The following is a 25177-nucleotide window of genomic DNA, read 5'->3' as shown; positions in this document are numbered from 1 at the left end:
TGGAAAAGGAGAAAGGAAAGTAACGATATAACACCAGGAACCAGGGTTGCCGATAAACATTTAGAGAGTTTCAGAGAAATGAAAGTTTTTATACTTTGCTTAATTAGGGTTCAATTAATTATCGGATTACTTTTTGTTTAAAAGCAAATCTTTCCTTGTTCTAAATAGCAATTTAAGTTTTACAACTCTTCAAATTCCAGTTTTTTTGCTGCATTCCTGGCTTCATTCAAGCGTGAAAATAAATAGGCCAGAAAATCGCAAAAAACTTCAATATTTTCCAAATGTTTGTAAATTTGTCAATTTCTTCGTTGTATGTTTGTAATGGCGGGCAGGGAAAGAATTAGCGAAGCCGATGATTCTAGAAGAAACCACTTAAAAACGCTGCAACGAAGAACTAGGTTTCGTGCGAAGCTTATCGCTGATGAAAATGAACCACAAGTAAATCAAGAAAGAGGTTCGACTTCGCAACCGGTTCATCATGGAATTATTCCAACCGTAAGAAACAAATACTGGGTTAAATTAAGACTACACAAAATAATATTATATGAAACTTGTGCACTTTTACTTGTGTCTAATTTGGGCGCTCTTTCACTTATGTACGTGAAAAGTTATGCAAAAAAACAAAACAAAATAATACCGCATACCACAACGCATATTGTTTGGGTTAGGGTGCGGGTTAGCGTTTGGGTGAGGGTGGGTCAAGTAGTATTATGTTTATTATCAATAATAACTTGACCCACCCTCAACCAAACTCTAACCCGCACCTTAACCCAAACAATATGCGTTGTGGTATGCGGCATTTGAAGAAAAATTTTTTTTTACTAATTTTCACGTACATAAGTGAAAGAGCGCCCTAATTTGAATAATGTCAAGTAGATGGATTAATGAAATTGCTTTTATATAATTTAAAAAAACAAAGCACATTTTTAGGTTAAGGTGTGAGTTTTAAACAAACTAATTAAGAAGCTATTTCTGGTATTTAAACTTCATCAGGTGGTATCTGCTGCCAAAACGTCAGTTTATAATTTCCTTTACACCAGAAGAGTGATTTATATCTATTGATATGTTGCCTGGTGGAGCTAACTCTATTTTTATAGCACATTTAGCTACGGTTTAAGTTTGTTAAACTAATAAACCCAATCTTAAATATCGGCTTGTTTATTTTGTTTCAGATCCCTCATCCATCTTTTCCCTGCTCTCATCTGCCGAACTCGCATGTCATGATGAACAATATTTACCACCAGGGGGCGCACCCTTACTCCCGACGGTACAGTTTGGCTTCGTACCCCATTTACATCCCCAATGTTCCGGTGGTTCCCCCGATAGCATACTACTACCCCCCGACCCCCCAATATTACCCGAACCCAGTCACCTCGGAAAATGTAGCGAACCCCCCACAACAAGATGATTTTGATGATGACGATGTTTTTTCTGTCCCCCCTGTCCATCACTATATTCCCCCAGAAAGTCCTTCATCGCTACGGCAACAAGAGCGTCGCAAGCGTGCTCGTAGCGCTGGTGATGTCATAATGCAGCGCGATTATTTCCAACCTTTTTCGGGAAAACCTTTTATTGTTGGACAATCGGGAAACAATCCTGGAACAATGGGGTCTGGTTCACATCGAGTGAGTTCGCAGAGTAACATAATCGTTGAAACTCCGGCGAAAAAAATGCGACGATCCCCGGTTCAAGACAATCAAACATCTTCAACAACTGGATTTCAAGGTCATATAAACAGGGCTCAAGGACAAAAATCTAACTTTAAAATTGGGGAAAGTCGAGGTCATAAGAAAAGTTTTCAAGGTGAAAGTTCTGATCTAGAAGACCGGATTCGACAAGGTCAAACTGATTATATCCAAGGTCAAAATTCACATTATAATGGAAACAGTCATCAAGGTCAAGTTCATACTTTTCAAGGTCAAGCGTCTGACTTTAAGTCACGGGGCCATAATAAGGAAAAATCTGTTGATTGTTTTCAAGACTCATCTTCTAGCAAAGGTAAAATGTTGCAATTCAATCACGTCAAACTGATCTGTTAATTATTGTGCATTTCTTATTAAGATTCAATTGAGGCGAATGCAAGAAAAAAGAAGAGGGTTGATATGGTGAGTTGAAAGTTACTCTGTTTACTATCATTACTAATTTTCTCAACTTTGATACTATATTGTACTTCGGTGTAAGTTTATCTTAACACTCAAGGAGTAAGCCCCAAAATGTGGTAAGAATATCAAACCTGCAATAGGTAGAATTTTGTAAACGTTTCGAATAATTTCATTCATTTTCAACATGAAGAAATATTTGAGCATTCAAAATGCTACCGACTTTAGTATAGGGCAGGCTTTGATATTCTTACTATATCTCACTACAACCTCCAATCATTCTGCTTCTAAGTCCAAAAATGAGACTGAAAATTTACCTTTCTAGTCGGACAATGAACCCTCATCTTCAACAAATGCCGTTAAAACCTTGTCTCTAAAATCATCGTTGGCATCAAATCGGCCGAGCTCGTCAAAGAAGAAAGTTATTTGGGAAGATTTACCACAAGAAAACTTACTTGGTGAGTTTTGTGTCTATTTTTACATGTTTTATAAAGCATTTACCGTTAACTAATATTATTTTGCTACTACAGTTCCTAATATTAAGACTATTGCTTCATGGATGATAATTTAATTTATTGATTATTTTTAAAGATTTTTTGTTTTTGTTCAAGTTTCAACACAAACCCCAAAAGTTGAAGACTTGGTCGACATTAAAGAAATCAAGAAAGATCCGTCGAAGTTTCTTGTGAAGAATAAAATCGGCCCCTACTTAATTGGTAAGTATTGTTTTAGTAATTGTTACTGGATTTATATTAATACAATAAAGTTTTGATGGTGATTAATTCATCAGGTATGGATTTGGTTTAATATTTTTGTTGAAATTCTGTTACTTAGAAACTGGTATTTTACGTTCACCTTACTTTTCATCATTGATATAACTAAGCATAATTATTTCCCTGTACTTACATTAAAGACGTGTTATTTATTTGTCTTCCAGGCCAGAAGCTTGGGGCTTGCCCTGTAAAGTGTGTTTCTCAATACATTGTGAGGAAGGAAAACACAAACAAGCATTACATGGCAAAGGTGGGGCTTGTGTTGATATTCGACCGTACTTTATTAGGTTTGCTAAGTAAAGTGTTGTTTCTGTTTAAAGAAATTGGTGAATATAGTTTATTTAAATATCACAAATGTTGGAGGAATTGTATGAATAAACAAAACAGTGAGTAGAATGATTAAGGTTGCCTTAAACTTATTGTTAAACTATCTAATACAGGGGTGGGCAAACTGCAGCTCGCCGGCATGTGTTTTGTGGCTCTTCTAGTTGAATCGTAAAATTCCCCCCAAATTGTAAAGGCCACCAAGATGCCGCTTATGAACGTTTCTCTCTCTTTTTTATTGTTTAGGCCAGCATTTCGTTTATGACGTAACACTAGACAGTCCACAGAGTTAGTTAACAAAAGACTGATTTTAATAAATATTGTGCATGTTATTTTGCTATTACCGTTATTATTATTGTGTTAATTATTACCGTTTTGTTATATTTCAATCCAGTTTATTATTGATGGATTTGCATTATTTACCGTTTTTGTATTGAAATAAATTTGAGGCTCTCTGGTACTTGTATTTTCTGCAAATGGCTCTTCCATTGAATACATTTGCCCACCCCTGAACTAATACATTATGACTGTGATGAAATATTTTTGTTTAAGCTTTTTTTATTCTTTTAACCTTTGACCCCTTAACCATTTGCCCTGTGAACCGTGTGTTAACCTTGTAGATCCTTAGCATGGGAGGCAGCACAAGCGAGGTTCGAAGTGGGAAGATGCTGCTTCACACCGAACACTCGCTTCTATCAATGCTGGACAACCATCCTGGGGTAGTCAGACACCACGGGCTATTCAAGGTATAACGTACCTGACATTGAGGTTCTTTAACAAAATGATCTAATACTTGTCACTGTCTACATTGAATGCATTTAGTGTCAAAACCCCTTATGTAACTGTTTAACTTAGAGAAGCACCAAAGTGAAGGCACAAGGTCGTAACCCTAAGCCCTAATTTAAATGATTATGTGTTTAAGTAATTAAATATATTGAAAGGTGTCAGGTTTGTTAAACGACTCACTGTTAATGGATGAAAAGGCCTCCTTTGATAAATGTGCACTTATATTTTTTATTTGATGCTATTTATGATCGTCTTCGGGAAGAAAAAATAAAACTTGAAACTAACTAATTTTGCATAATTATTGACACTTCCATGTTTAGACTTAATTTTGCACATTGTGGGTGTATTTTTTATCGTTTTTGTTACACGGATACAACTTTATTAGGTATGATAAATATATAATTTTAAACAACAGCAAAATAAGTGGCATTTCCAGCAGCAAGCAAGTTTGAACAAATCTGCTTTCGTTTTTTTAATGTTTCACTTTATGTTGAATATGTGTAACATTTCTATCCAGGACCATTGTTACGACGAGAAAAGTGGCTCTCTAGTCCCCCGAGTGGGGCTTATCCTCGATTGCTTAACGAAGCACGACCAGGACCCGAAGACAAAGCATTACTTGAACTTACAACAATACGTGATCCAAGCGAAACATCTCTCCGAACGAGAAACTATCCGCATTTTCTATCTCATTGTCTCAGTCATACATTCTCTTCACAAAGTTAGTTTTTAACATAACTGTGAATTTTTTCAGTTATTTCTAAAAAAATTATATGAAATGTTTATTTTTGAATAAAACAATACGTTATTGACATATCTAAGAATATACCGCACTATTTACTCATTTTTCCAAACTTAGATTTTTGTTACTAATGTTCTGTAAAACGAGCATTTTGCTTTTGAAAATCAAATGTATCTAGCAACAAATTTCCACTCTTTGTTTTTTAATGAACAGCATCTATGTTTTACCTTTTTTGTTTAATAGTTTTGTTTTTTTTGGTTAGGATAATTTAAACCTTTTAGCACTTGACAAAACCTGCGTTCCTGGTTGTAGCAAGATAGAAATTGATTAATTACTTTGAAACAATTCAACTCTTGGAGGATAATGGCTTAAGTGCTTTCTAGAAGTTGTAGGAATAAGCCCATCCAAAAGTAGCTAGCACTTTGTGAACGTTCAAATAATTTTTAAACATCTGATGTTGTAAATGAATAAAGATTTGTTTGTTAAAAATGCTATTTACTTCTGTGGTATGAAGCGTTTATAAATGGCCTTTGATATCCCTGCTCGACCAGCTCTCATGCTTGATGTTGTTTTGCGTGGTTCCAGATCAACGTTGTGCACCGCGACCTTAAGTTGGGCAACATGGTGTTGGACAAGCGGTCGCGTCGAGTTACTCTCACCAACTTCTGCTTGGGATGTCATCTCGGCAGTGAGGAAGACACACTCACAGACCAGAGGGGAAGTCCCGCATATATCAGCCCTGATGTGCTCAGCGGTAACTAACATCTCTATGTAACTAACATCGTTATCGAACGACTGAATGTAACTTGAGATGGTCGATAATACTGGGTCGATACCATTGCTACTTTGGAAGTATCTGTCCTTGCCTGATACTAAGTTGAAATCGGTGGCAATCTGGGGTACCAAATTAATTTAGGATTTTCAGACATAATTTGCGATCTAGCACAGATGTTCTGCCTTTTTACTTTTTTATGAATATCGGATATCGGCATCAGAAAAAACTGTCGGATATCCCCATTTGTATTTAGCCTGTGTAGCTCAATAGAGCGACGGCCCAGTTATGACCGAGGGTGTGAGTCATAATCTTGCTCTACATCCATCATAAATTATATTGGACCTAAGACTTTAATTTTTTTTCCAACCTACCAATTTATTCCTTCAGGCAAACCTTACGCGGGGAAACCGAGTGACATGTGGTCACTCGGTGTCATCCTATTCACAATGCTTTACGGACAATTTCCATTCTACGACCTCGAACCAAAAAAACTCTTCTCAAAAATAAAGAAAGCCGACTATTCCATTCCTAAGTAAGCGAGCTGTTTTATAAGGATATGATTAGTTTATGAATAGTTTAAATTCGAAAACCAAAATCACAAACTTTTATATAACTGACCCTTTTTTCGTAACTATTTCTAACGCAAGAAAACTCCAAACATAATTTGCATATTTGTTACTTTAATTAACCAAGATTATTGGTTTAAATGATGTTACCAAAAAACTTAAACAAATAAACAAGATTAGGTTAAAAAGTAAAGTTAAGGGTTTCAGTCAAATAAACTTTTTCAAACAATATTATTGTTTTTCAATGAACCGATTGTTTTATAATGTTATTAAATGTTACAGATCTGGTCAAGTTTCATTAAACACCAACGAAATAATCCGTGGACTCCTGACGTTGAACCCCGCGCAACGCTTGACTGCACACGACACGCTCGGTGCTTTAGAGTCGTGTGCAGCCATGTGGAACACGCTCAGAACTCCCCTCAATCCTGCACAAGTTGTCCCCGACATCGACGACAAAGAACATCAGGAACCTGAGGTGATTTCATCGTTTATTTTAACCTTGGTCTTTAGTATTTCAATCAGTGGTTCGAACGTCAGATACGAAAGCAACTTATTAGTCTCAAGTTGAGAAAATACATTTTAGTGATATCGTGAAGTCTATGTTGAAACCTTATATCGACCATAGCTAGAATCTGCATTGAGTGCTGCGAACGATTTTTTTTGTAGAAATGAGCAAATTGTTTACTTTAAAACCAGAAGTTACAAAAGCTGAAACCAATAATTTAAAGTCTACTTCTGCTGGTTTTGCGCCAATCGATAAAGAATGACATTTAAAGAGTTGACTGAAAAACATTTATTAGTGTAGTTAAAAATTCTACAGATAAAAGAGAAAAAGAATGTTAAGTATAAATAAGGCAATTGGATTATTCATTTATCATTACATAAAGAATTAACAATTTTTTTCAAACTATGCGAAAATATATTAAATATTCGATATTATTTGGTAAATTTAGGCCGTATTAAACAATCGTAAAAATATTATTTACCTTTTATCAAAAGTTTTTGCAGGTCTGTGTTAAAATGAATTTGAGTATTTATTAAATGACTCAGCACTTTTGCCAGGTTTATGAAACTGAAGAAGAATTGTTGAGTCATGAAAACCAGCTGAGTCTTGCGTTTGAACGAAAACTGCTGAGTGATGATGACTGTGATGACTCTGCAATTTGCAACCCCCATTCATTCAGAGGTATGACGTCATCATAGATTGACAGATAGTTTGTTTAACGTTTCTGTTACATTTGTACACACTAACAGTGGTTCAGCCTGTTCTGACACCGATTGACTTTTTCTTACTGCGCATTTCCTGGTTTCGTGGTTTTTAAAATTACCTGCGCTTACAAAAGTGAAAAAATAGAATGAAACTTGCTCCGAACGTTCAGCCACAGATCGGGAGATTATATACTGATTGCCTAGTTTTTCTAAAATTCTCTTAGACCCTAAAAGCCCTCGCGTTCTACTGGTGCGATGGTTCACAATTTTTTATGGATTGCGTCACCCCTAGAAATAATAAATGGATTGCGACACCCCTTAATAGTATTTTAGTTGAGTAATTTAGTAGAATGTCACAATAAACAGAACTGGAACAACACACATCAAACGTACACAATGATGTAGGAACATTATATTTATTGTGTTCTAATTGTGCACAAAAGGTTGTAAGAGGCGACCTATTGATAAAGAATCCGGTTCTTAACACATTCCGAAATACCTCTGGCACCCTTAAAGCATTATGAATGGCGCCCGGTTGGAACCACTGCACTAGTAGTGTATGTACAATAAGCTAAAGTTGTTAGTTGAAACAGATTGTTGAACACTTTTCACTTCCAGGTGGAGTTTTGTTAAACCAACTTCCAACTGCTCGTCATGTGAATCATGATGCGCTTCCCCTTTCACAAGATGAGATGACCCTTCATCACAGACTGCTCACGAACGCACGTGCGCCCTGTGTCACATGATCGCATCACAAACGCACATGAGTCCTGTGTCACATGATCGCATCACGAACGCACGTGAGCCCTGTGTCACATGATCGCATCACGAACGCACGTGCGCCCTGTGTCACATGATCGCATCACGAACGCACGTGCGCCCTGTGTCACATGATCGCTTCACGAACGCACGTGAGCCCTGTGTCACATGATCGCATCACGAACGCACGTGCGCCCTGTGTCACATGATCGCATCACGAACGCACGTGCGCCCTGTGTCACATGATCGCATCACGAACGCACGTGCGCTCTGTGTTACATGATCGCATCACGAACGCACGTGCGCCCTGTGTCACATGATCGCATCACGAACGCACGTGAGTCCTGTGTCACATGATCGCATCACGAACGCACGTGAGTCCTGTGTCACATGATCGCATCGCGAACGCACGTGCGCCCTGTGTCACATGATCGCATCACGAACGCACGTGAGTCCTGTGTTACATGATCGCATCACGAACGCACGTGCGCCCTGTGTCACATGATCGCATCACGAACGCACGTGAGTCCTGTGTCACATGATCGCATCACGAACGCACGTGAGTCCTGTGTCACATGATCGCATCACGAAAAATCACGTCGTAAATTATTTACAAAGGCATTTTTTTTACTTTTTATTTTAGTAGCATACAATAATAATGATATATATTTTCACGTGATACTTTGTGACGGTGCGTTGAAGTTATCATATGAAAAGCCGCATTGGTTTATCTCCGTGATAGCCACTAAGAAATCATCAGCATCACGAATACACGCAGTCTCACGAAGGTTGCATCACGAATCACGGCCACCACGAAAGCTTTTTATTTGTTGCCAATTTGCTTCTGTGCCATAAAGTTTAATTTTAGTTGATCTTGTTTTTACTTAACGTTGTAAATTTTTATGATTTACTGACTTGAACTTTTTTTGGTGACTAAAACTCCAAAACTTCACTAAAATTGTGAAAAAAATGTGACAAATTTTGCGCCAAGCGGAACTAATTACCATGCATATGACGTAACATTGTGTTTGTTTGTTATGCAATAAACAAAAAGTGCCTGTGGAAATATGTGTTGAAATATTTGTTTTTTTCACCTTGCATGTTGGTGCAACAGAGCTTAGCTGTCCTAAACTATGCGACTTGTTTGCCATCCTTGCCCCTTATTGCTGCGAAGGGCAAACGCATATTCGCAAGAATGCTGCAAAACTAGGCTGTTTTGAAATCCTATTGTATTTTTACTCTAGGCACGGAATTGATTGGGATAATTGTAAAATTCTTGACTGGGAACCGCACTATTACAAAAGACGGTTCATTGAATCATTCCGGATTGACAAATGCCCTAACACCATGAATAAAAAGGATTCATGGTATCCGGCTATATACTCGTTGTAGCTATAACGCAATAACTGATCGTTGTCCGACGGCGCATTTCTGCACTGGATGACTCCGGCGCGTCACAGCTTATCGCAAACTTCAGCGACGTCTAGATTTATTATTTTTATTCTTAGTCTTTTTACTTGAGTACACGCTGGCTAGCACATTCTCCGTTTTAATTATTATTAACCCTGATGAAGACAGCTGGTATCTGCTGCTGAAACGTCGGTTTATACTTCGTTTGCATCAGAAGAGCGATTTCTATCTGGTGCCAAGAATGGTCCATTAAATTTGTATTCTCTTTCTAGACACATTAGGCTCAGCCCACACTCCAAAAACATTAAACCATCAACATCATGATGGGACTAACTATTGCAATCTTTCGATGCTAGCCCGGTTTTCGTAACAATGCGTTCGCGATAATTATTCCTACAAACATTTGACAATTATTACACGACAAAAGTCGTATTTGTGAAAAACAAGAAACCTTCAAAATGACGAATGTTTATTTACATCGAATGAAACTGGTTAATATCCAAAAAAAACATAAATTTAAAAACGCCAAAGCTATAAGCTCATTTACACACTCACCGAAATAAGAATAAACCAAGATTTCGATTAAAATATTTACACTCTGGAACTGTGTAAAACGGGAAATACCCATAAAACATTCACTTTTATGACGAACAATACAAAAATGACGTAACAATAAAATACAAGGGGTGCATACCTGTGGAAATAATGTTTCCATACGAAGCAATCTTGCAACACTTGACAATAAGTTCGTTTCAAGGTTTTAACATTTTGATTCAAAAGCAAACGTTCTTGAGTATAATTGGTTAATTTTACTGTTTGGCAAGTTTCAAATATATAATGAAGTTTTGTTGAGTTTTTCTAAATAAAAGACCATTACGTTAACACACGATAATCTAAACTTTAATGCCCATATTACAATAAAAGAAAGAACATTGGTACATATCAATGTCAGAAAAAAATATTCTACTTTTGCAACATTATCATGAATTTAGAACAATTATTTGCAAAGTCTTGGCTTTTTACAAATCACTTTTGAGTTTCTTCAGCGTGTTAATTTGACAACAAAAACAAAACAAACGAAAACTTTGGATTAAAAAAGATACAACAATTTACGGAAATACAAAAAACAAAACAAATCATCTTAAGGCAGTGAGGGGCAGCAATCACAAGCATGACGTCATCACGACGAGTGACGTCATCACATCCCGTTGACCTCCATTTCTACGTCACCGAACTGAACAATGGGGGGAGGGTTGATGACGTTTTGTTGGAAGTATCCCGACTGGTAGGGGGTGACCTGGTGACACAAACAATGTGAGCACAATAGAACCTCAACACAGGTTGGCTACGCTGCCTTATATTATTTTGTAATGGCCTTTGTAAAGGCATTCGATATATAAACCTGTGGCTTCAGGGTTGCCATGATTTTGTTGGAATAAATTTTAGGACTTTTCAAAGACCATTTATATTTTTAATGACTTGAAATTAGATCGCCTCGACGTTCTTTAAATATAATTCAAAAACGAAACACTATAAATTACATGGTTAACACAGTCAAAAATAATTGAAAATATTGCTTTACTCTGGCCTTTTCTAAAGTCTAAACACATAACGCTGTACATAAAATAAATGGACTTTTGAAAAACATTGGTTATTCTCAAGACCTTGTGCCACCCCTGTTGCACCCCTGTTGCACCGCTTATTGAAAGCCCTGCTTACCTGGGGTTGTTGTTGGGGTTGGGTTTGGGGCGGTTCAGGGGCAGAGTTGATAAGATCGAAGAAGGAGCTTCCCGGCCCATCGGTCAGCTGTTTCATGATGTCATCGAAGCACTGAACCGACTCACTGGTGGCCTGGGCTGCCAGTCGATCGTAGCTATCAGGTCCCGAGTCCAACAAGCTCTCGTCGTTCAAACTAACAACTTGATTGTGACGTTCGCGCATCTGACAATCGATTGTTTGTAATAGAGTTATTTGAACAAAGGGCGTGTTGTCCTAAACCAGTGTTTTATAACTCATGAATCGTGACCCAAAATTGTGTGGTAGTTTGATTTGGTTAGGTCGCCGACTGCAATAGTTTACATTATTTGATTTATTGAAATTGATTCTTAGCCATATTTCTTCAATACTTGAGAAATTTGTAGATGAAATCGACATGGCTCATATTTATTAAATTCGAACTTATTTAAGCTATTTGCCATTTGTTATGTTTTGCGTAGCATTTTAAAGGAAATAACAACTATGCCTAAGTGATTAAGTAAAAATGGAGGTCGAATGCTACTTTTGGTAAATTAAACCAGTTATACGAATCATTATTTTATTTTACACTCACCTTGAGCAAAAGATATCTCGCGGCCCTCGGAATCATGTAAAGCGTCACAAGATTCTTCTCAATGGGAACCTTCATCGACCAGTTCTGACCAAAAGAAGCTTTCACCTCCGTCTGTCAATCGATGGAAAATGTTAGAGATAAACCGATAAAGGATGTTAGAGATAAACCGATGGAGAATGTTAAGGGTGAATCGATGGAGAATGTTACGGGTGAATCGATGGAGAATGTCAAATATTAATGGATAAAGAATACTGAAAATCGACGACAAACATCAGTTTATGCTTCCGTACATAGTTCAGTTTTAACTAACGATTAAATTTCGCAACGAAAGGAGTCTTTTAAAGGGATTTAGTTTAAATCCTTTAATATCACAAATGCAATAATTTACTTTAAAGTTACATCTGGAACAGAAGGGTAATCACCTCTGGGGTATTCCCCCTCCCCTTAGCGGCGTATTTTCTCAATCGGTCGCAGAACATCCGATAATCGAAGACCTTTAGCGGTTCCTTTCGATCCAACTTTTCTGGATGATCCTCGCGAGATTCGGGACCAAGGATGAACACCTGAATCACGTGACACGATATTAGCCAATAGTGGGAGAGGAAGGGGGTTCATTTAACGCGGAAAAAGTTTGAATTGAGCTTTTTTTGGAGGTTTTCTTTATTTATTAAAGCAATTGGAAATAAGCTCTAATGATGGGACGCAGGTAAATTTAACTATTAACCACACAGAAGTAGATAATATCTTGTGAGTTTCCCGTTTTCAATCTATGGCGATTTGAACAGGTTGCCTAAAAGTTGGTTAACAATTACAACCAGAGGAGCTGTTTTGATCATTATTATGCCTGGTAGCAATAGTTTATATATGACGCGATTTATTTGTGAAGATTTAACCTTGTGCTGCCACCCAGTCAACTCACTCTGCTTTGACAAAGTCGCTTTGCGTAGAAGCATCCGTTCTCGTAGTAGAGTATGAGACCTCTCTTGATGTTGCTCAACACGTGCTTCGTGTACTCGACCTGCTTCTCAGATTGAGCGTAAGGCTCGCAATCCACAAGCTCGATCTGAACATTGAGTGGTTTGAGTTAAATTTGTTCGTTGTTCAGTATTCAGAAGCCAACTAGAGATGTCTGGTAATATCGGACAATGTGTGTATTACTCAACGATAAAAAACAATAAAATAAAGTTTTTTTCCCCAATTCTGAAAGTTCTCCCATGTACAGCCAGTGTTTTGAGGGGACTAGGCAGCCTATACATTTCTCCAACAGTCTTAAAAAATTGAAGCCTACGCCGTAACTCGGATGATTTTTTCATATTAAATGAAATAGTTGCAGTCTGTTAAAATTTATTTCTGTTACCAAAGCCAAACACAAATAATCCCAGTTACGATCATTATAAACAGCGTTTTATTGTACGTCACAATACCTGTTGTAGCGTCACAGGTCCGAACACTGTGCTTGGCAAGTCATGCGTAGCGGAAGCCATCAGCTGCCAGTTTGCGTTCCCATAATGCACTCTGCAACCCTGCGGCTCGGTCACGTGACAAGCTATGACGTCACTTCCTCTGTACCTGATGTAAATTTCCATTTCGTGCGGAGCTGAACAAAATAAATATATCGTCAGTGATGTTAGATTAATGGAATATAACTTTTCTTGACCCAGATTTTATTTAAACATAATTTCGATTAAAAAGGTATTTTTATCAATTTTTCTGGTAATTAATAAATATTTTCAAATTCTGTTCTTTTTATGTACTTTCATACTTTCTAAAATGAAAACTGTCGCCCATAAAATAAAACTATAACAAGAATAAAAAGTCAAAATTTGACAAGAAATCTATAATTTTGGACAAAATTCCCAAATTTGATTAAATCATATTTGAATAACCGCTAGACGTCGCTCGTGAGCACTCACGTGGAGCCTTATCTGGCAATTGTGACGTGTCGCTCATTGATTGGTCGATCCCGCGCCAAGCATCGGCCTCCATTGAAACGTTGGACGGTATGACGTCACAAGCTGCTGCGGGTGACGTCATAGGCGTCCTGTAGTTCTGCGGCTGCTGATTGACTGGCTCGTTTGAAACGTTGCGGCTTCTCTGTGACTGTGTGACGTCATAAGGGGGAGGGGGGGCAACAATATCCAGCTGTCAATCAACGGGAATTCAACGTAAATATTTTTGATTAATTGAAGTTTGTGCTAACGCCTTTGTTCGCAAGATGTTAAGTTGGGTTTTTGATTTAATTTAAAGTTTTCGCGAATTTCTAATTTGGATTTATTTGTAAAAGTTTAAAAGTATCATTTTTTTCTCTAAAACGAATATCTGTTTACTCACGTGATTGACTTGGTAGCAAGGATTGTCCTCCACTCGCATTCGACCTGTGACGTAACAAACGATGTTTACATTTAAAACAAACTTTCTTAATTATGTGCATAAACTTCAATTTTGCGGTAAATGTGATTCGGTCGTAGTTATGTTTACTTAAAAAACTCAATGGAAAATAATTAAAAAATAGGGTTTGGGAAAGCAAAAAATTGGGTTCAACAAAAGTTTGGATTTATTAATATTTGTTAATAGCCATATTTGTCTAATAAAAAAAAATAATTCAGGTGGCACCGTTTAACGAAAAATTGTATAAAAATCTCGACAAAGTTTTACACAACCGTGCTTCACAGGCCAAAGAAAGAAGCTTGACAACATTGAAAAACATGTTCGTCGTTAAATGTGAGCATTTCTGTATTTTTAAACAAACCAAGATGAACTTGCGACTCACTGAAAGCTTGGGTTGGGTCTGAGCTCGGGGGTCTCGGGGAATTCCCCTGGGTAATCACCCCTTCGTGGTTCTGGATCAGGGGATTTCCCATCACAAGGTCGGAGGATCGACGCCGTTCGTACGCGTACGGGTCTGTGACGTCACAATAAAACGTTATTTAAACGCGAATTACAATAGAAATATTTCAAGCGTAACGGGAAACAGTCGAACATAAAATGATGACGTCATTATTAAAATAACACAATGGAAAAATATTAAAATGCATCACTAATAAAAAAACATGCTATATATTGTGTTTTGTTTCAGAATTGAGTTTGTAAAACTTTTAGGAACTGCAAAATATGGCATTAAATAATTAAAACAAGCAAATTTTACTCTAAATAATTCTGAAGTATTCAAAAAACACCATCATTGTGAGAAAGTTGCGGATCAACTAAAAAATGCGTCGGAATTCCCGAAACAACAATTGAAATTACGCCTCGGGCGATTGTCGACGAAACAATGAACAACAATCGAGCGTTTGTGACGTTTCAATCGTTAAAAGTGATTCCAGAATGAATTTCTAAGTTAATAAGCTTGCATTATTCCGAATTGTAATTTTTAGTTATAGCAATAGGTTTGTTGCGGTGTTCTAATTGTTTTAATGACGTAACAATACGTACTGTGCTGGTTGATGACGTGGTTAGGGGGTGACGACTCCTTCCCCCAAGTGTTTCGGGGGTAAATCTCAAACTCCTGATCTGTAAAGTGAAGTTAGAAATAAAATTAAATTGGAAGCAATTTAATGCTTTAAATCAGTGATTCCCAAACTTTTTTTCTCGCGTACCATTTTGAGCTTTTGTACAGTGTTGATGTACCACCTAAGTTACACCTTACCAGAATATCTCAAACTTTAACTATTTTAGCATATTATACAATAGAAAATGAGCATGTAAGCAGAATTTAACTTTACCAAACGCCATACCAGGAAGACAAAGAAGCCATAAATTAAACAAAACCCAAGATTCAATGTGACAGTTGTTTTTTCTTCATCAGCTGGTCAATACATACGACAATACTACACCGCTCACTATTAGTTTATTACTACATACATATTAAACCAGCTAACAATTAGCGTTTTATTATCTTGAGCAAGACAAGTGTTACGTCATAAACGTTCGAAACCTTAAGTTAAAGGTAACTAAAACGCAGCACGGCAAATTACCCAATCTGAAAGTTTTAAAACCTGAACGTTTTCGAAATTGATACGTATGCTGAAGTTAGTCGCGTACCACCTGAAAGACTCTCGCGTACCACCGGTGGTACGCGTACCACAGTTTGGGAACCACTGCTTTAAATCAAAACATGTTGCTGTTGGTTAAGTGTTTTTTAATGTGTTTTGATATACTTAAACTCCAATGGTCTTTTAAAATATAACCCACTTCTGAAAAACGTATATGAGTATTTTTTCATACTTAGATAAGGCAGGTGCGGTTTCCTAAAACTAAAACAAGCAAAACGTGTTTAAGTTTGACGCAACAAAAATTTAGTAAAACCAAGTTTATTTGGATTAGAAGCAAAAGAGTGGAACTTCCAAACAAGTTAAAAAAGGGTTTCTGTGAGGTTCGAACTCACGACCTACTGATCCACAAGCATTGTAAATACGTTAATTGTTGCATTCCAACAATACTTCACACAGAAACCCGCATAATCACCAAAGTATGTGGCCAATGCTGGTTTCACCAAATTATAGGGACTTTCCCTTGTAATAATAAGAAGGGAGTCCAAGAATTGAGCCACGCTTGATTACCCAAGCGGTAACATTCCATTGTTAGCGAATAAAACTCAAACAACCACTGACATCTACCTGAGTTTCTCGATGTTTCGAGGGGAACCGAGTTCGTTGTTGTTAGACTTAAAAAATTAAACTTACAGTGTATAAAGCTAAATTTATCTAAAGCCCTGGGATACCATTAAATTGTATCTGTAAATAGCGATCCATGACAAGTTTTATCAGCATTTCCACCTTGGGTAACATTTCAGCGCAAGATTTTAACTTTTATATTAGGACCTATGTAAGTTTCAAGTTAGATGGTGGTTAAGTTTTGTGTATTTTAAATCATTGGTGAAGGGTATGATTGTTAAATATCGTATTGATTTTACGTAGTAAGAATATCTAAGCCCATACAGTAGTAGGTGGCATTTTAACCGTTTCGGATTTGATGTTGAATAGGATGAATATGAAGTAAATTTAAGCTTTCACAAAATGCCACCTACTCCTGTATGTGCTTTGATATTGGCGGTCTAACTACCTGCAGCCAATATGCCCCAAAATGCGTCGTTTAACATTATTGCATAAAACACTGTTGATTCTCACAGCCACTTACTCCTGTCAGCTTCAGGTAGCAGTTGGTAAACCCTGTAAGGGTCGCTCCCCTCCAGGTTGCTCAGATCCTTGAGTTCCTTGATGTCGGGCAACTTGTTGAGCGCGCACCTCAGCCGAGTCTTCCAAGTGGCTGCGTCCAACTTATCGCCAGGCTTGTACTTTCCACGGTGCTCGGCCCAAGCCTAAACAACATATAAGGGTTGCCGGAACATGTAAAAGGTAGATCACAACTTCTGGACTTTGATATTCTTACTAGATCATAAACCTTTTGAAGTCTGTAAAAAAAACTTGATAGAGTCAAGCAATAATTGCAGCAGGTGGGCATTGTTTTGAGCCCTCGTCCCCCCAGGGGAACCACGAAGCGTTCTTTGTGGGGTCACAAGCGTACATTATTATTATTTTTATTTTTTTTTTTTATTTTTTTTTTTAGCCAGTTAAACCCAAATTTGAGATTTTTATTATGACTTTAGAGACAATTTTTTTAAAGTTGTTTCAAATGGGTGTGAGACGTCCTTCAATCACATTAATTTGAGTTTAGATTTAGATATAAATTAAGGTATTTATTATTTGCTAAAAAAAATTACAAATGCTAAAACGACCGAAAGTTGAATTCACATCTCATGGAATTAATAACTGTGGGATTGTTTAAAGGTTCGGTGTTTTCGGGGATTTTTCAACAGGAAGCACTTCAACTTGGTTAATTCGCTTGCCAGGTCGTTTTACATTTCTTAAAATAAACTCGCTTCGGGGAATCCCAGTCACGTGACATCAAGTTTCGCAAGAAAGAACAGAAATTCACAAACTTAACACCTTTGGCTGAAAACGCGTTAAAAACGTAGAAATTTTTCAAATTAATCGCCAAATTTACCCTGGACTTCCCAACAACGTGGTTTTGCGCCAAAAAACGTCTCTATTACGTCATAGACGCAAACGCGATTCGAGTTTCGATCCGAGTTTCGCAACCAGCCGGGAGGGGATTCCCCCAAAGCGAGGTGAAAAGAGGAATCTTTCGTGTTCAGTGAAGCGAATCGAGGCTGCGTTGTGACGAGACAATGAGCACCTTAGTTTCGTAAACAATGGCTGTTGCGTGCGGAGAATTAAACGCGAGAAACGAACTGACTTTGCGCTTTTTGAAACTTTAAACGAAAGTTTATTAAGCCACTAAACAATATTAAAACTATTTAATTTTTAGTTTTTTTCTCAAATCATTCGATTTATAAATGTAATTCCTGATTTTGAAATTGTTTATATTTTTAGCAACAACTCACTTGAACGTAAATATAACTTTAATTTGCCAAAAATATATTTATATTATTAAAACATTGAATGTATATTTAAAAAAAAACTGCTGATTTGTTAAAACCGTGGTGCTTCACGCATGAGTGCGCACAGCCTGCTCTGGTGCGAGTTTGACGAAAAAACCACAAACAAGTCTGGGTTAATATTTCACCAAACTTCAACAACTTGCAATGACAGGTTAAGGTCGGTCAATTGCATTGCTAAGCTCAAAACATTAATCTAAAGCGATCTTAACATTAATTGTCATCGGTAATTAAACCCTTTTTGTGTTTTTTTGAATTCCACTGAGCCAAACAATGCTTTTTACAAAGAAGTGATATTTGACGCAGTCCAATTAGGAAATTGTAATTTTCAAATAATTTAGGAAGGAAATGAATTTAAGAAATAATATCCCAAGCACAAATAACGTTCCAGGGCTGAATGTGCAGCAATAAATTAATATTCACCACAAGATAATGGCAGCCACAACTTTTAACAAAACACTTTTTAATCAAACATTTTGTTTGAACCTTAATTATCTCGTTTGCAAACAAAAAAAATTAATGTTTATATTAAAATGATTTTTGTTGCATTTTATCACGTGTTCAAATATTATTACGCAACAATGGACTTCGCGCGTTGCAAGTAACGAGGAAGAACTTTCCAGAAGTTTTCATTGTTCGATCGCTTCCTATGCAATTTGCTCAGCCACGCGGAACGATCGCTTTGTCGACGTTTCCTATTGTGACGTCAGACAACTAACAATGAGCGAAGTAGCCCACATTAGGGGGTTCCCTGAGCTAATCCTGGGGGCACAATCAATTTGTTTAACTAGGGGTGAAAGATCCAAATAACTTTGTGTAATGAACCCCAAAGGGGTATCCGCCCTAATTGAAATTTTAGGGGTATTTATTCACCCAGGTCGTAATGTGACCCCTAATTCAACCCCCTTTGTGAAAAATCTAAACAATGCTAAATTACCCCGTGCGTACAAATGTCCTTCAATGCTGTTTAAACCTTTTAGTTATTCGTGAAGTGAATGTCTAACAGTTCAGTTTTTGAGGAGGGTGGGTAAAGTTGTTACCGCTATAAAAAATATTCACCCAGGAGGTATGTGACCCCTAATTCACCCAACATTGTAAAAAAGAATATTTCAACAAGTTTTTAAAATATTATTATTTTATTGTTGATTTTAGGATCCATTTTTGTTCCAACACTTTGGTTCCAGTCGATCTTTTATCCATTTCACGAGATTAAAAAAAAACACAGAATTTAAAGATCAAAAAAACCTTTATGAACACAGAAAACGGAAGTTACGCCGAGAAATGGATCATTAGTTCTGGTAAAAACTTATTTCGGATAAATTCAAAGTTCATGTTCAGCCTTGTATATTTATAACTAGGTCACATAACATTTAGCACGGACATTCTTTACCACAATTACAACTTCGTGATTGGAGCAATAATCGCGGGATATTGTCACGTCACGACTGTCGATTGTTCGCGTCACAATCGTGCCAAGACAAAGCTGTAGAATTTCGATTGATTGTGACGTCACTTCCCGGTTTCGGGCGCGCGATGCAAGCACCCAGCTCAATAACCCAGGAAGTAATGCAGCGCTCGCCAAAATCGCGGCAAACCTCGGCTGTTTGTAAAGTTGGCTTGCAATGAAATAACTTGATAAGAATGAGGGTAACTTTATTACGACCGAACTAAAACTAAAAAAAATTAAAAAAGATAAAAAACACAAACAGCAAAAACAAATATACAGCGATGTTTATTGAAATGCGTTCACTTGCTTCGCTTTATTCCATTGTCGTGCTTTTAGTTGGGTCCAAAAGTAAAAAAAATTTATGCCGCCCTCTTCCAGCTCGGGAAAAACTTAGCTGATGGAATTTTTTTGTGAAGCACATAAAGTACCCTGGGTTCTTGTACAACGAACCAGGGACTTATGGAACCTTGTTGTTGTGGACTTTAAACTTTTAAGTTGTTAAACTCTGTTTGTTTCAACTTTAATGTCCAGCCGTGATTTGAATATTACCTTGGTTCTTGGAAATATGTTTAACGAGTTTCAGATCCAGGAAGCGACAACCAACATGGGACCACTTGCAACACTCGTATTCGTTTGTGAATGTATTAACTAAACAGTTGGGGTTTCCATTTTGCTTTATTGGTGCTTTTATAAATCGGAACTAACCAAGATATATTCGGGGTAAATTTTTTGACCCAGGTCGCCGCATAAACCTTAAAAAACAGGCTCGTGGAACCAGTTAACAACTATTTGACAAATTGGTAAACTTAACGTAAAATAATTGCAAGGGTTTCATACTTCGTTCAAAAAAAAATAAACGAATCTAGGTTTATCCTGTTGTTTTGTGTTTTCCCTATTTGTAAGATTTAAATAAAAACACATTTTTAACAATAGCGTTGTGACGTAACAAAGGGCCACAATAGATTGCTTTGTTGCACCTTGAACGATCGATTTACAACGTAACAATGGAAAGAGGAACAGGTCGATGTGTAGCTACACAACTGGAAATTGTGGATCTCAAGATAAAAGCGAGCCACAAACCCACATAAGCTCAACCAGTGGTCCCAAGCATTACTCCTTTAATTTAATTTGCTTCAGTAAGTAACATAAAACCACTTATCAAAACTGTAGTGCCAATAAAGAGAATTAGAGAACCACTGATCTTTCTAGCAAACCTATATTGAAAGTTTTCTTTGCAGCAAAAAAAGTATTTCTGACATTTTTGTTTTGGGAAGCTTTCTTTGGTGGTAGGTATTATTACATCACTTTGACAAATCGAAAATTAAGTAATTATTTTTTGACCAATATAAAAAATGCTTGATGTATCTGTATAAATACGCAATGCAACATCATCACATTCCATAGAGTGAAACAAGCTGAAACTTTATATTGAACGTGAGTCTTGGCTGTGTTTCGATTTCCGGTAACTTTGTTCCTTTTTGGCACAAACTTTAAACCGGATGAAACTTTAAATTAACAGTTTCACTCGTTTATGATTTCTATGACCTGCCAAATTATCACGACCCAGGAAGTAAGTGTGACGTCACAATGCACATCGAGTGCTGACACCATTATTCGAGCGCTTACTTCGCACGACGCATCTCAGCCATAACCATCCGTGTGTAGTTGGTATTATGTCGTCACAATCATTATCGCGACAGAAGTGAGGGGAAAACCCGACTTTACACACAGAAAAAAAATTGGTGATTTTTTACCTTGAATTATTTAAAAAAACCTTCAGGTCACAAATTTCACCTTGAGCATCCTGCAGCCATTTAAGTCAAGGTGAAATATTAATCCTTGAACATCCAACGTTGACCCTAAGTCAGATATTTCACCTCAAGGTCATACATTTCACCTTTAGGCCACATATGTTTTAACCCTAAATTCGACTTGTGAGCCACATATTTAATCCCAAGGTCACATGTTTCACCTTGAAAATCCTGCAGTCGTCCTCCCTCCAGTTATTCTTGCCTGCGTGCTTCCAAGGAATACGGAACACAGTCCGTTCCACATTCTCCCACTGGAGTCCTGGAATCGTTCCCCCGTTTATCATGTCGATCAGCCAGTACCTGGGGAAGCACCTGTTGTTACCGGGGAATGCCCTTAACCGAGACTAGGTATGACGTCAGTGTGTGTGGGGGATTTCCTCAGTGGGTTAATCAAGAGAGAAAGCTCTGGCTAGATTCTTGAATAAAATGTGAGTCAAAGTTTGACTTGCTCACTTAAATCTTCTAAAAAAATATCAAAAGTGAACTAATTTAAAAAAAACGATTCATTTAAAGGCAAAATTACCAAAACCAAATAGAGCTGTTTATTACCAACGTTTATAACTTATTATTGGATGTTTTTCTTTCGAAAGATAAAATATGACAAACTACAAAAAAACAAGATAAAAAATATCTTTGTTTATTTACCTCATTTTTTTACTCAAACAATAATAATTTTCAAACCTGCATTCAAGACAAACTTAAAAAAATAAAAGTTTTTCGCAACAACTTACCGGAGTCTTTTGGGTGGTTCCCCTCTCCCAGGAGCCGAACTGGCGTCTGACGTAGTTGATGACGCGGGCGAGGCAGGGTCGCCACTAGGGGACGCTACGTTTGCACCCCTGCTCTGGGGGGGCGGCTGCCGAAACCCACCAGGTGTGACGTCATAAGCTGTAGCGGCCATTGTGACGTACAAACGAAAGCGATTGTTTGTTTTTAGTTTTACGAGAAAATTGTTGCAAGTCTAGAATTCACCTGATACAAAGGAAATCAAAAGGTGAGTAATTATATTTTACTTTTTATAAAAAATTCTGCAGAAATCAGATTAATTTAGATAAAAATTGAAAAATCTCAACCATTATGTGTTCTTTTTTCGATAACACAACGCCTAAACTTTGCTTTATTTAACAAACATATATTTTAATGTTTATCGATTTGCCGTAAGAACTATTTAAATTTTTTTTTTTTAAAGCAGAATCCCACTTATCTTAAACTTGCAACGAACACCTCCAAAAACTTTACTTCTACAAATAAAATCAATCCAAACTTCAAGCATTTAAACTTTTTACTCAGACCCACAACTCCCGCATAATGCCAGGCTAAAACAATGTTTGCAGTTTTATGCAAAACCTCTGCTAATATTTATCGCCGACGGCAAAACATCATTCCAGCAATTTACCCAATGTTGAAAGTTCGAGTTAGCTGGAAAGTTTCGATTTCAAGTTTAGCAAGAGTCCCTAGAATCACAACTCAAGCACAAATATAAAGGATCTATTTAAAGTTGTGAATCGACCTGAAAAGCCTCGGGCAAATGATTTGCCAAGATGCGACCGCCTTTAAATATTTCAACTCGAAACCACAGCAAAGCCACAAAATATTATTGCGCCCTTATTTCTCGCGATTTCACCCCAAATACGCCTCGCGCTCTTTATTTATTACGTCACAATCGATATTTTGCATCAAACACTGTTGTAGGGATTTACAGAAACGAATTGGAAGATTCGAGCAAAGTTAAACACACACTTGACGTTTTAAACATGCAGACACTTTTTCAATTTAATGTTAAAAATAACGCTACTTTTGCCTCAATTGGGCTCTTTAAATCGGATTTAGAGAATTGCGCAATTCATATTTTGCGTATTGTTAATAAGAACTTATTTGGGTTAATGACCAGTGTCTTACTAACCGAGCGATCGTCAATTAAGAGCATCCTTCGAGCAAGTCATTATTACGTCATTATTAGTAAAATCGTTTCCCTTTAGGGATTTTTTCGACTAAATTGTCGATGACAATTTTATTCAGGCGCAAAATAGTTCCCGCGTAAACGGAAATACCCGAGAAATTCTCGCGTAAACAGCATCGACGCTGCAACAAAGTCTTGTGGCAATCGAACGACTGTCGTATAATTTAAGCGAATTTCACTCCCCTCAAAACAACCTTGTCCCACTGCAATGGCTGCTTCACACAACCGTCGCTTTAACTTTTCTTCAAACGCAGACCTTGTTGAGTTCGCTACAGCGAAACGTGAGGTCATAGTTGTATGGAGGGAACGGAACAATGGAATTCCCCGGGAAGTTTGCCGCACAACAAGGAGGGGGAAAAGGGGGGCAAAGTATCCCCTATATATTGTTTAAGTACGCAATATTGGGATTTGAAAAACTTTTTAATATTTTTCCCGTCACCCCTAAGCATGTTTCCCGCGTAATTACCCCACATATGCTCACCCCACCATAAACACTCCCTAACACCCCTCCACATAACCACACAAGCGTGATTGATTGTTGTCGGTTAAACCAGGAACTTGGATTAAGTTCCTCTTGATTCGCCCTCAACCTGCAGATACTTGCTTTAAGTGATAGTTAAAAGGGGAATTACGTTGATTGTTCCTACCAACAAAAAATAGCAAACTTATGATTCTTTCTCCCAAAATTATCACTGAAAATGTTTTTGTGATGATATCCTACAGGCCCGTCTGGATACGTTCGATTAACGAACCTTTCAGGGTCAATAATCATTAAGTTGTCTGCCCATTCAATGCTTGCTAAAAAGCGGAACCAAATAATTCACGAGTTGTGTTCTTGAAATACAAGATTGGAGAAACGCATTGCGCCAAAAACACCACAAACAACACTTAACTTGTCGTGAAATGTGCGGCAATTTGAACAAGCCTTCAAATTACAAACCATAGAAAAATGTTTAAACAATAACAAGCTCGCATTAAGCTATCCTTACGTCATAATATGCATTGTTGTATCAATGTGTTGGCTAAATTTCAAGGCCGTGTCAAAATAGAACGTGTTTCCACAAATTAGTAAAACGCTAAAAACGTCACATGAACCCGTTGTTTTGTTGGCGGTCGTATAAACTGGCTAATCGCCGATCTATAAAGGTATTTCGCGCCTTAATAACAAGTTTTATGAGCAGCAACATGTTTGGTTTTAACACCAGAGTTTTCAATATTTGGCATTCAAATTGTGTTCAGCATCGTTTATTAATGTTGTTTAGCTTAAAGTATCTCCATGAACCAAGTGCGTTTTGTGAAGTTCAATGATTCATCACAAACTTAAGTTAAACATTAATTTACCGCAGAACGCTACAAACTTGCCTAAGGCCCTGGTTCTAAAGATCTGGGCAAAAAACAACTTCCAGCAAAACTTTGCAGCTTCAAAACATGTTTTTGGGTAAAACTGCCGCTGAAAACAACATTCAAAATATGGAGTAAAAGTTTGCGAGCTATTAAGTTGTTGAAAACACTGCACAAACCACATAAACAGCACAAACTACATCGGCTGTCCTGAAAGTTAAAGGTGGCGTAATTTAGAACGGAGATTTTACCAACAAAAATATGTAGAATGCCAAAATCCATTTCCAAATGTGACCATATTAGTTTAAACTAACTGCATGTTACCACGTTCAATAGTGTTTTAGAATGCTGTAATAAAACGGTAAAACTGAAGGTCTTGATTGTTC

General features: G+C 37.2%; 2 protein-coding genes across 2 annotated transcripts; one reads left to right on the top strand and one right to left on the bottom strand.

Annotated features, from left to right (window-relative positions):
• Positions 1 to 306: 306 nt before the first annotated feature.
• Positions 307 to 9087, top strand: LOC146139011 (uncharacterized). Its single transcript, XM_083394255.1, has 13 exons — positions 307 to 495; positions 1173 to 1998; positions 2062 to 2105; positions 2425 to 2557; positions 2711 to 2815; positions 3037 to 3122; positions 3817 to 3942; positions 4500 to 4703; positions 5310 to 5478; positions 5887 to 6031; positions 6348 to 6543; positions 7131 to 7254; positions 7896 to 9087. Exons 1-13 carry the CDS (start codon positions 313 to 315, stop codon positions 8021 to 8023), a joined length of 2469 nt encoding a protein of 822 aa, XP_083250381.1. The 5' UTR covers positions 307 to 312; the 3' UTR covers positions 8024 to 9087.
• Positions 9088 to 9904: 817 nt separating this feature from the next.
• Positions 9905 to 23678, bottom strand: LOC146139010 (interferon regulatory factor 8-like). Its single transcript, XM_083393441.1, has 13 exons — positions 22222 to 23678; positions 21652 to 21790; positions 16912 to 17092; positions 15208 to 15285; positions 14546 to 14677; positions 14107 to 14150; positions 13689 to 13917; positions 13200 to 13372; positions 12695 to 12838; positions 12198 to 12338; positions 11776 to 11886; positions 11166 to 11387; positions 9905 to 10743 (listed from the first exon to the last, which is right to left on the bottom strand). Exons 1-13 carry the CDS (start codon positions 22389 to 22391, stop codon positions 10645 to 10647), a joined length of 1863 nt encoding a protein of 620 aa, XP_083249567.1. The 5' UTR covers positions 22392 to 23678; the 3' UTR covers positions 9905 to 10644.
• Positions 23679 to 25177: the final 1499 nt, after the last annotated feature.

This window comes from Ascidiella aspersa, chromosome 7, assembly GCF_963924565.1.
Source record: "Ascidiella aspersa chromosome 7, kaAscAspe10.2, whole genome shotgun sequence".
Classification (NCBI taxonomy): Eukaryota; Metazoa; Chordata; class Ascidiacea; order Phlebobranchia; family Ascidiidae; genus Ascidiella; species Ascidiella aspersa.
This window is presented reverse-complemented; position numbering and strand designations above follow the sequence as displayed.